Below are 13,220 nucleotides of genomic sequence, written 5' to 3'. Positions count from 1 at the left end.
TGGAGTTTTTAACTGTTTCAAAAACATATGGATTGATTAATAATAAAAGAGTTACTTCATATTTAAGAATGGTAATGCTATATTTCAGTACTGCTGTCCATAATCATATGAAATATATCCTCTTCAGTATGTGAGGAGATATCCTCTACAGAGTGGTCAGATAAATCAGTTCACCCTTGGCTGTAACAAAATGCTATCTAGTGACTTGTGACAGACAGGGCTTTAACCTCTGACAGCTAGATTCATTGTTGGTACAACAGCCAATCATCGGTTTTGACGACATGAGTCTACCCAAAGTTGGAGTATAAAAGTCCTCTTGGAAAATATATGATTCACCAGTGTGGCAAGTTGTTTCTCGGATTATACTTGCCTTTAGGGATCTGTTTAGAACTGAAAGAAAAAAAAACCATAAGAAAGCAAGGAAGGGAAACGACTGCATCAAATGTGAGATCATGCAAAAGCTACAAATCTATGTTTATATTTACCTGTTTGTGCTGATTATACTTGGTCCAGTGGCTCTTAATGACAGTAGTCAGCCAAAAGAGAATGCAGAAAAAGATGAACTGTGCATTGCATGTACTTGGAGGCAAAATACGAAATCTTCCAGGATAGAAGCCATAAAAATTCAAATCCTCAGCAAACTTCGTCTGGAGCAAGCTCCTAATATTAGCAGGGATACTATAAAACAGCTTTTACCCAAAGCTCCTCCATTGCAAGAACTGATTGATCAATATGACATCCAGAGAGATGACAGCAGTGATGGTTCTTTGGAAGACGATGATTATCATGCTACAACTGAGACTATTATTACAATGCCTACAGAGTGTAAGTAGTCCTGCTACTTTAATATCATACTGTTCTACTGATAAACAGTTGTCCTACTGCTTAAGAGCAACAAATCTTGTCTCAGTCTCTTCTAACAGGCTGCTGGCAGAAGTATGTAAGAGGGAGGGAGAAGAGCATATTTTTAAATAGTTTGAGTCATCATCCAATGACCTCATTATAATCTTTTATTTTATTGTATTATTTTTCTGCTTCCTTAGAATATGCACAGTAATAGCTTATAAAATCGTGCCAATTGCTTAAGATTGCTATTTAAGATTCACAATTTACTGACCTCGGTATTTTCAGTATTTAAGGTATTTCCTACAGTAAATATAGAGATGTAAAAAGAAATAAGTGCAAATAAGGAGGTAATTATAATTCTCTTAACAAGGATTTTATGGGCCACAACTTTTTAAAACACTGCACTAGAAACTGACAAAAATGTCATTTAGAACATTCTAACTATAATACACTATAACAAGTGCAAATAAAGGGTTAAATAGTTGTTTCCTATGCTGATCTTATAAGCTTGCACCACACAGGTAACAGTTAACAGTGAATGTAAACTATATATTTAAAGTAAGTGTAAGAATGATAGGTTTTAGATGTTGAAGCATCCATGTATATCTATCAACTCCAGTAGTTGTGTCAGCAAAGAATGAAGGCATTTACTGAATGAGCAGATTCTTAGTTATCTTCTGAGCGCTAAACATCTGCCATGACTCCTATCAAGTATCTTTTGCACAGCTAATAGTATAGTATCTTATGTTCTTAATCAGCTAAAGTATTTGGCTATGGCAGCTGTTTTTCAAAATAACATTTATGAATATGATGACAAAAGTTGAAAAGAAGACAGGGGACATAAGGCATAGATATCTTACTAGCAACAGAGAGCTACAGTACACACACCTAACAGAATGTCAGCAGCTGTAGCTACTAGAGAACATACATATTTATAGAAGTTAATTGACTATAAAATATATAGGCTAAATGAATAGTGTAGGATACTTTATAGCAACATTGAATACATTATAGATGTTTGATCATGGTGATGTAGGTAAAGGCCAGCTAATCAACATTTAGCCCACTATTTACAATAATCTACTATTATCTAATTCTTCTTTGCCAAGTGAAGAAAGGTGATCTATATTTTGTTTATCTGTCACTTCACAATTCCACTCTTTTCATAAAAAACACCCAACCACCATTTTAGTGTATTACACAAGTAAATATCTAAAGAGATGAGGTTATGAATATTGTAACTCTGCACCATCAGAAATTATTACTTTGCTCTCATACCCCCTTACCATGGAGACTGTCACCTGGGTCTAATAGATTTTGCACCTGCACTGCATACCAAGGATAGTTAGCTTACTACACTGAAAACACTTTACCATAACATAATTCAAATAAAAAGAAATATACACCCGTAGATTAAAACTAGTATATTAACAGACAGCTTAATCATAAAACAAAGGAAGGGAATTTAGAAGATACTGTAGCTTGAACACAGCTGCTTCTGTTTATATGATATGCTGGCACTAATGATAATGTATAAGTAGAAACATCCATAACATCACAGAAGTGTCTAATCTGAAAGTGTAGGTTTGCTGTTCAATGTGTTTTTTGTAAGATACTGAAGGAGGGAATTTCAGAAAGGTGTTACTCACTCCTTTAACCAGGCTGTACACTGTGTTCAGTCCTCAGGTAATTTTTGGCTGAAGGAAGTGTTCCTTTCCTAGACTGGCTGGTACAGCTGCTCAGTTAGTACAAGTACTCAGATTCTGAAAGAATTCTAAGGAAATGTTCCTCTGCAGCCTCTTTCGATCTCATTATTCCCCATCATTTTAAAATTTCCGCATGTGTTCACCCCTTAGCTAAAGAAATCAAAGTGAATAGATAACAAGGAATAACGATCCTACTAGATTTGGTTGGAAAATGGTAAATCTAGCTTTACTGAATTGATGTTCAGAAAATGGTTGTTCAGAAAATGACCATTGGTTTCTTGTAATAACATATTACTTGTAGATTGCTTAAAAATTGAGGTACAACGATTCTTAATGTTAGTTAAATAATGCCATAAACTCTCAATTCTTAATTTTGTAGTGTATTTGATAATAAATTAAGTTACATGCCATCTTTGCTACTAATATTCCACTGATAACATATCTTATTAAGATGTACTATACAGGTTGGATTTTTTTTCTGATTTGTTTATGCAAGTTCCTTTCTGCTCCTAGGTCAATAATCTATTCTTTCCATTCATTTATAGCTGATTTTCTATTGCAAATGGAAGGGAAACCAAAATGTTGCTTCTTTAAGTTTAGTTCTAAAATACAATATAACAAAGTAGTAAAGGCCCAACTGTGGATATACTTGAGGCAAGTCCAGAAGCCTACAACAGTATTCGTGCAGATCCTGAGACTCATCAGACCCATGAAAGACGGTACAAGATATACTGGAATTCGATCTCTGAAACTTGACATGAACCCAGGCACTGGTATTTGGCAGAGTATTGATGTGAAGACAGTGTTACAAAATTGGCTCAAACAACCTGAATCCAACTTAGGCATTGAAATCAAAGCTTTTGATGAGAATGGACGAGATCTTGCAGTAACTTTCCCAGGACCAGGTGAAGATGGACTGGTAAGTTCTATTGAAAAATTTCCACAGAAACGTCTCCTATTTTATAGACCCATTTACAAAAGTTGGAATTGGAAAGCAGGTTTTAAATTATATTTTGAAGACAGGAAGTGGAAGCATTTTCTAGGGGTTAAAATATAGAAGTGGGATTTAAGACAAGGGTTTTATATGACACGACAAACTTGTTTTCTGATCTTGTACAAATCGCTGTCTCTCTCTGTGTGTCAGTTTCCCATTCTGTAAAATAGAGGTATTTACTACTACTTTAGTACTAATTCAAAGGGATGCTGGGAGACTTGCATTACTCTGATTGTAAAGGGTTTTATATTCAATGGAAGCTGCTAGAAAAGGGCAAAATATTTGTTCTCACATCCAGGAGTAAAGAAAAGATACTAAAACGCTACTTAATGAAAAGTTATTTTTTAACGTATAGCACAAAATGAAAAGTGCTGGGTTCCTGCACTTGAGAAGAAGTTGCCTCAAATCTTGTAACCTTAACTAAGCTCTTGAATTCAAAACAAGAGGGAACTTCTTCACACTCTGAATAATGGGAGTTACACGTGCATATAAAGGAGACAAACAGAGAACCTCACAATGGGTCTTAAATTAAGGACATCTTTTCCTTCCTTGTTGTTAATCTTTGAAAAGCAATAATCACCTACAGTCTGCATAAGTATATTTATGAACCTATTACCTATACCAGTAAAGCAATACTTAGCGCTACCAAAATTCATAGTTGTGAAAAAATAGTCATGGACCATGAAATTGGGTCTCCCTAATGAAATCTGGCTATTGCAGGGGTCACCGTATCGCCAGTCTTATTTCTGCACTGCTTTCAGAGCAGGGTGGCCAAAGAATGGTGACTATTGGCTGGGAGCCCACTCTGAAGGCAACACTGACACCAGCAGCTCTGCAGGAGTGAGGGTGGCATGGAATGGCATTACCACTCTTCTGTGCCCCCACCAGCAGCAAAGCAAGGGTGACAACACAGTACCATGCCATACTATGCCACCATTACTTCTGTGCTGCTGCAGGTGGCAGCTCTGCCTTCAGAGCTGAGATTCCAGCCAGCAGTTGCTGTTCTCTAATTGCCCAGCTCTGAAGCTGCTATCCACCAGTAGCACAAAAATAAGGGTAGCAGTACCTCAACCCCTATTGCAATAAACTTGTGGCCCCCTCTAGCACTCCTTTTTGGGTCAAGACTGCTACACTTACAACACCCTCCCCCCCCTCCGGGGATGACACGGACCTATATTTTAATCCCTACAGAAATCAGTGCAACTTTTCTACCATTCAAAAAAAGATAATAGACTACTGTTTTTCTACATTTTGTTCCTCTGGTTCTCTGAGCAATGCCAGGTAACTCCCGCTAGTAGGAAATAGTGTGAAAATCCTGTTTCTTAGTATGAAAAACGGGTAGAAACTTTGAAAGTATATGAAGCGTAGTCAGGAACACCTAGAAGATTAAAGGATGCAACACAATCTGAGTGTCTGAGATATTGCATGGTTCTTCATGTCTCAATTTGTCCACTTAAATGTTAAATACTTTATTCATCAATAATATTTCCAACTGTTTTCCTTTCTCACACAGAATCCATTTTTAGAGGTCAGGGTTACAGACACACCAAAAAGATCCCGTAGGGATTTTGGTCTTGACTGTGATGAGCACTCAACAGAATCCCGATGCTGTCGATACCCACTGACTGTGGATTTTGAAGCTTTTGGATGGGACTGGATTATTGCACCCAAGAGATACAAAGCTAATTACTGCTCTGGAGAATGTGAATTTGTATTTTTACAGAAGTATCCACACACTCATCTTGTCCACCAAGCAAACCCTAGAGGTTCAGCAGGCCCCTGCTGCACACCCACCAAGATGTCACCGATAAATATGTTATATTTCAATGGAAAAGAACAAATAATATATGGAAAGATACCAGCCATGGTAGTAGATCGTTGTGGGTGCTCATGAGCACATTGCCTGATCTATTACTTCATAAAACATGGACTCTACCCCCCGAAAAAGTTCTGTCCCCTCTGACGTTTTTGAAACTGTATTTATGTACAATAGGCTATAGCCTACATCCCACAGGCTGTACAATAGAGTATTGTACAGTACATATTCAGTACAACACAAGCTAAAGAATGTGAACTAGAAGACAATATATGCAATGGCTGGTTTTTAACCAGTGAAAAGAATAAGCTACAATCAAAATCACCGGATTTCTCAACGAATTTCTGATACTATAAGGGAATCAGCTTTCAGTTATTCAGATTCATATACAGGTTTCAACATACACAAGTAGACAAAAGCAACCTCTTTGTCCTTCAGAGAATGAATTTCATTGCAGCTTCATTTAATATTGTATTTTAAAGATATACTGGTATATGTAGGATTATCACAATTCCACCATCTGAATTCTCCTTATACACTTGAATTTTTAGTGCAGAATTGCAAAAAACTGGTAAGATATAATTCCACAAACCAGACAAATTCAGAAACTAGGGATGGCATAGTGTATGTATAATTTTTCCATTCCTTTTATGATTAGTTTTTTAGTAATCAGTATCAGTGGTGCTATCACAAGCAGGCTGAATAAAAGCGATTATCAGGCTGAAAGAACACAGTACAATAATGAGTTCTCCCTCTCCTCAGGTATAGTAATATTCCATATTCATAGGAAATAGGTATTTTTTAAATTTAAAGTGAATAGTTTTAGAGACCTAGTGATATCTGCACTGCAGTAAGACAAAAGGCAGTGGAGAAAAAAAATCAATATAATAATCCCAAATTATAACCTGCCTTTGCAACATTACAGTTTGCACTATGGTTAACCAATGCAAATAATTGGTTGCTACAAATATTGTAAAAATATATACATAGACTTTGATACAATAGAATTTGTGTAATATGTATACATCATTATTTTGTAAATAAATGTTTCTTTTTTATTTACTGTTGGTATGTTTATGGTAAGAAAGATTCACGTTAACCTGTACTTTAGTGTATACAAGTACATATTTTAGCAATAAAAGCAATTTTGGATATTAGTGCAAATAATTAGTAGAAAAAATAATGGACATTACAACAATGTAATCTATACGATGAATATGCTAATTTTTTTACATTGTGTATAAATGATGGGTATTTGCAAAGGTTTTATGGGTTACCATTATTATTTTGATCAACCACTGATTTTCCATACATTTAATGTTGTACCCAGTTACAATAATAGTACAAAAGCCTCCTATTAAAAACATTTTTCTTAAATTGAAAGTTACAACAAAATATTACCTTCATTTTATAATGATATAGTAAGCTTTGATTCCCACACATTACTGTATATTTTGCTACCATAACCAAAATTAGAAATCTACCTATTTGCTAGAAAGTAAATTAAGTTTCAAATGCAAAAAATTAAGAATACAGACATTGTTCAAACCACATATTTCCTGTTAAAATATTTTCTTTTCTTTTTTGTATGATGCAAAAGGTTGTGGATTTTATTTGTTATGCTGGCTTTTACGTTACATTTTTCTCTGTGTGAATTTACAGTAAAATATCAACTTGTCTTTTTTCCTCCCTTCCCGTTTACACTTATATTTCTGTAAAAGTCCAGATAAATGTTTTGTATCACTATTTTCTATTTAAGGAAAGAATTTATAGTTTGTTTACTAAGATTTAGGACTTGAATGCCTATTTTCTAGTGCTGCTGAATGAAATTCATTATTGAACAACTAGGCATGTTACTAAAATTGTTGCCACAGATATTTTACATCTCTGTTCAGTTTCTGTCTCTCAATTACCATGTTAGAATCCTAGGTCTTTAAATTCATCTTAAAATTAGTTTACAGAAACTATAATTGCAGAGATTACTACACAACTTTAAAAGGTGTGTGTGTTTTTAGAACCTGAAATAATACTGAAAGCAGGCAAAAAAAACTAAAAATGTATTGTGAAATTCTAGGCCCACTGAAGTCAATGGCAAAAAATCCTTGATTTCATAATAGAAATGTAGCTGTGTTAGTCTGGTGTAGCTGAAGCAAAATACAGGACTATGTAGCACTTTAAAGACTAACAAGATGGTTTATTAGGTGATGAGCTTTCGTGGGCCAAACCCACTTCCTCAGATCAAATAGTGGAAGAAAATAGTCACAACCATATATACCAAATTTCAGTGGGACCAGGAATTCACCCTCAGGCTTCAATCCTTTAAACACGAAATACAGGTAACTTTACCCATGTGAATAATCCCATTAAAATCCATGGGACTACTCAATGTATGTTTGCGTGCTCAGGATTAAATGATGGGAACAGCGATTTGAACCCCTTATAGCCGGATTTTGCACAATTGAATTTGATAGCAGTTTTGCTACTGACATTAATGAGAATAGCATCAGACTTTTGAAAAACAGAACATTCATATTATGAGTGTCCCTCTTAATGTGCATGTCTCAGAACATCTACAAATGTATAGTGTAGTTGGTTCTTGCCATGAAATTCAGCTGGCTATTAGAGTGAAATGACACACACCTGGCATAGTCACATTTGGCAAAAATGAGCTAATACTATTATATGGCAGTGCTGATTGCATATTGTTTATACATTTGATTATTCTCATGGGTAAAGTTACCTAGATTTGTGTTTAAAGGACTGAAGCCTTATGTATAGATCCCTACAAATCCATGGATATCCACTTTATAACCACAGCTCATTTTTGCAGATATGGATGCGGATACAAATTTTACATTTAGAACCCTGCAAATTTGCAGGCATCTACTTTATATCCACAGATATCAATGTAAATATCCAGGGCTCATTTTTGTGGATACAGATGTGGATGCAAATTTTGTATTTGCACAAAGCTCTACTTATGTAAGTGGCAACATTTGTAATGTGCACTGTATGTATCTTGTAAGGTCCTTCAATGCTTGTCATTACACTACCAATCTCTCTAAGGCTGTGTCTAGACTACACCTCTCTGTTGACAGAAAAATGTAGATTAGGCACGTAGAAATTTCTAATGAAGGAGAGATTTAACTAACCCATGCTTCAATAGCATAAACATAGCCACCACTTTTTTTTCGAAACTGAGCTTTTTTGAAAGGAAAAAAAAACCCCCACGGCAGTCTAGATGCAGATCTGTCAAAAATAAACCTCATTTTTTGAGGAATACAGGATCTGTCGAAAAAGGGTTTATTTTCGACAGATCCGCACCTAGACTGCCATTTTTTTCGAAAAAGCTCTGTTTCGAAAAAAGTGGCAGCCATGTTTATGCTAATGAAGTGCGAGATATTTAAATCCCTGCTTCATTAGCAATTTTGATGTGCTTGATTTGCATCCCTTTGTCAACAGAGGGATTCAGTCTAGACATAGCCCAAGTGTGACACAATCTGAGTGAACAACATACATCTTCAACCCTGTGGGGCCAACAGACTTGTCAGACCAGAGTGGAGGGGAGGGCCACCTCCATGTCCCCAGAAGAGGTGGGGTATTGGGCAGAAGAGGCAGGGCTGAGGTTAGTCTTCCCCGGGATGTGCTGCACCTCTCCTTGCCAGCCCTTAGCACTGCCTGGATCATGCTGTACATGCTTCAAACAGCAATTTAAAGGGTCCTGGGCTTTGGCCACCACCACTCCTGCAGTAGCAGTGGCAGGTGAAAGCCTGAGGCCCTTTTGAATTGCTGGGCCCCAGGGCCACTGCCTTCTTTACCCCCCTATTGGCTGGCCTGCTACAATCACACACAAAAACTGCTTTAAATAAAAGAACATTACTAAGGTTGCAAAGTCAAGCGCTCAAAAATTATGAAATGCCAGAATGAACGTTAAAGAGATCCCCTTGTGAGTATGCATTACATGTTCACAAGCTGTTTTTGCTACAGGATGCCTGCTTCATTCAGTGCACAGAAGGGACAGTGCTCACTTTATGAGTAGCTATTACGTATTTTGTTTTCTCCATGTTGTTCAAAGTGCGGCTCCAGGGTCTATTTTCTGTAATATTCCAACACTATTAAAAATGAAATTAATTTCCTCATGGCTTTTCTATGGCACCCAATATTATATCAACGGACTATTTTGCAGATATTAATGACTTTGTTTTCACAGCAGCCCTGTATAGATGAGCTGTTGTGATAATAAAGGAACAGAGAAATTAAAGATAAAAGTATCCACTAATTTTGGGTGACCAATGTAAGGCATCTATGATCTGATTTTTTAGGGAACACTTGATATGTACAGCCTCCCCCCTGGCTCCCATTGGGTTCCATTGCAGATGTAAATGCTGCTCTGCAAATCGTATCAAACAATGAAGAGTGCACAACTAATGGCCACCTGTGAAAAGTTTGGGTTAAGTGACTTCCCAGCACCACACAGAACTCTGTGTAACAGGCAGGAGTAGAATCTACCAGATTTGTCAGCATGCAACTGACAAATCCAAGACCCTTCTTTCTCCTCCAGCAATGCTCTGCCCATTCTCAACAATGGTGGGACTTCTTGTTCCTGCTGATGTTACAGCTGCCTGGCTATTACTGCTGGGGGGGGGGGGGGGGGAGAGGGGAGAGGAAGGGAGGGGAATCGCACCTGCCTTCTATCACACTATTCCTCCACCAGTCCAGATGGTCACCTGATTGTCTGTCTCCACCCAGACTGGGGCTGCAGTGGCATCATTGCCTACAATACAAGTGTATGTAAGTGCACATACCCCTTGGACTTTCCTCTCCTTCCTATCTCAATTTGCAACGAACTGATGGGCCTCCTCCTCCTCCCTCTGCCTTCCCCCACTTTCAGTTTGCTGCTTCCCCAATCATGCACGATCCCTCCTCTGCAAGAGAGGATGGTGCAGGTGCTTTGAAGGCCAAACTTTCAGGGACTCTTGTCACCATATGATAACATGCTCCTTGTAGCCCAGGACATGGAGTTCATGGAGTCCTGCGAAGCCATCTTTTCTGTGGCCTCCTCCACCCAGATTAGCTGGCTCAAGAGCTATGACTTAATGATCAGGGATGGGCTCCAGCTGGGCTCCAAACCTGCACCCCCCCTATTCTGTGCTTCGGGAGGTGAAGGCAGCCTGGACCCAGGCTTCTCTCTCATATTTCAGGTGGGTGCTGTGTGAGGGCACACCCAACCCTCCTCTCATTCAGAGACAGGGAGAGCCAGTCTTTCTCCCTCAGTTCAAGTGCCTGGATCCACCATGCCTCAAAGCACCTCAGAGCCACAGATACAGGGACAGTACTGATCAGCCCTGCTCTGGAGCATATCCAGTGTGGATGTAATCGTCAATGAATTTAGCAGATAGTATAGAAGTTTCTAAGGAACATATGTGAATAGCAGTTTCTCAAAGGCTTAAGACTTGGCTAAGCCTGGGCAGATTTCCATGGAGATGGCAAAAAGCCCATTCCTGGCACAAAGGCTACCTGCTACCAAATTTCAGGTCTCTGCCCTAAAACATGGACATGCTACAGTTTTTTTAAATAAAAAAAGGTAACAAGGATTTTTTTAGCCATATTCTTGGAAACAGTAACTATTTTGACAAAAATAAAATAAAATAAAATAAACCCACTGTGAGGCAGACATTCAATATGGTAATTTCAGTCCAGATGGTTACAGTATGCCACCAGCACCGGCTTTAGGAAGCATGGGGCCCAATTCGAACAGTTTCAATAGGGCCCCGGCAGCCAGGATTTTTTGTTGAGCAAAAAACAAAAAACCCCCCAAAACCCCACCGCACACACAAAAAGAGTCACAGCCCCTTTAAATCCCAGCTACAGGGCAGAATCACGTCCCGCCTTCCTGCCCCCTACCCAGCTCTGCCAGGCACGCAGGTGCTGCCGTTTTGTCTGGGCTTTGCACAGGTCATACAAGGGAGGGGGAAGAACCCCTTCCCCATAAGGACCAATGAGACTAAATGTCTGAGCTAATCAACGACTGCGCTCCACGCTATACAAAGCTACTGTATAAGTTTTTGTTGTATTGAGTCAATGGTTTTTTCAGCAGATAACCTTTGCTGAAGGTCGCAGCAACTAAGCATAGCTTGTAAATGTCCTTTTGAGTTTTCGTGCTCAGCCAATCTTGTATGAATATTAGACCAGCCATTAAAACCATTAGATGCTAATGAACTTGTCAAATTATAGCAAAAAAATCTTACAGTAATAACAAAAGATCTTGTCGGCTGAAACTGAATATATCACCCATGAACGAGCTACAATTTCACCATTTGAAAGTTTCCTTTTGTAGTGAAACTTTGAAAAGTGTTTCCCAATCTTATTTTTAGGGAAATCTTCTACAATAATTTTAGGTGGCCCTTGTTTTATTAAGTACTCCCTGGTATTACAGAAACCTGGTGGGATGGGACACATGATTGGAATGTTGGTATGGAAGGGTACGGCTTGTTCAGGAAGGACAGACAGGGAAAAAAGGGAGGAGGGGTTGCCTTGTATATTAAAAATGTACACACTTGGACTGAAGTGGAGATGAACGTAGGAGATAGCCGTGTAGAGAGTCTCTGGGTTAAGCTAAAAGGAGTAAAAAATGAGGGTGATATCATGCTAGGAGTCTACTACAGGCCACCTAGCCAGGTGGAAGAGGTGGATGAGGCCTTTTTTAAACAATTAACAAAACTATCCAAAGCCCAAGATTTGGTGGTGATGGGGGACTTCAACTATCCAGACATATGTTGGGAAACTAACACAGCGAGGCACAGGCTATCCAATAAGTTTCTGGACTGCATTGGAGACAACTTTCTGTTTCAGAAGGTTGAAAAAGCTACCAGAGGAGAAGCTGTTCTGGATTTGATTTTAACAAATAGGGAGGAACTAGTTGAGAACTTGAAAGTGGAAGACAGTATAGGGGACAGTGATCACGAAATAATAGAGTTCATGATCTTAAGGAAAGGTAGAAGGGAGACCAGCACAATTGAGGTAATGGATTTCAGGAAGGCAGATTTTGATAAGCTCAGAGAACTTGTAGGTAAGGTCCCATGGGAAGCAAGACTGAAGGGAAAAACAACTGAGGAGAGTTGGAAGTATTTCAAAGGGACGTTGTTAAGGGCCCAAAAGCAAACAATTCCGCTGTGTAGGAAAGATAGAAAATATGGCAAAAGACCAGCTTGGCTTAACAAGGAGATCTTGCATGATCTCAAAATAAAAAAGGAGTCATATAAAAAATGGAAACTAGGACAAATAACAAAGGATGAATATAAGCAAGCAACACGGGAATGCAGGGGCAAGATTAGAAAGGCAAAGGCACAAAATGAGATCAAACTAGCTACAGGCATAAAGGGAAACAAGACGACCTTTTATAAATACATTAAAAGCAAGAGGAAGACCAAGGACAGGGTAGGCCCACTGCTTAGTGAGGAGGGAGAAGCAGTAACAGGAAACTTGGAAATGGCGGAGATGCTCAATGACTTCTTTGTTTCGGTCTTCACCGAGAAGTCTGGAGGTGTGCCTAACGTAGTGAATACAAGCAGAGAGAGGGTAAGTTTAGAAGATAGGATACACAAAGAACAAGTTAAAAATCACTTAGGAAAGTTAGATGTCAGCAAGTCACCAGGTCCTGATGAAATGCATCCCAGGATACTCAAGGAGCTGATAGAGGAGGTATCTGAGCCTTTAGCTATGATCTTTGAAAAATCATGGCAGACAGCGGAGATTCCAGAAGACTGGAAAAGGGCAAATATTGTACCCATCTATAAAAAGGGGAATAAGAACAACCCAGGAAACTACAGACCGGTCAGTTTAACGTCTGTCCCAGGGA

At 38.5% G+C, this 13,220-nt stretch overlaps 1 protein-coding gene across 1 annotated transcript; it reads left to right on the top strand.

Annotated features, from left to right (window-relative positions):
• Positions 1-293: 293 nt before the first annotated feature.
• Positions 294-8,540, top strand: MSTN (myostatin). The gene is made up of 3 exons (XM_075934173.1): positions 294-825; positions 3,098-3,471; positions 5,060-8,540. Exons 1-3 carry the CDS (start codon positions 453-455, stop codon positions 5,438-5,440), a joined length of 1,128 nt encoding a protein of 375 aa, XP_075790288.1. The 5' UTR covers positions 294-452; the 3' UTR covers positions 5,441-8,540.
• Positions 8,541-13,220: the final 4,680 nt, after the last annotated feature.

This window comes from Pelodiscus sinensis, chromosome 7, assembly GCF_049634645.1.
Source record: "Pelodiscus sinensis isolate JC-2024 chromosome 7, ASM4963464v1, whole genome shotgun sequence".
NCBI lineage: Eukaryota > Metazoa > Chordata > Testudines > Trionychidae > Pelodiscus > Pelodiscus sinensis.
This window is presented reverse-complemented; position numbering and strand designations above follow the sequence as displayed.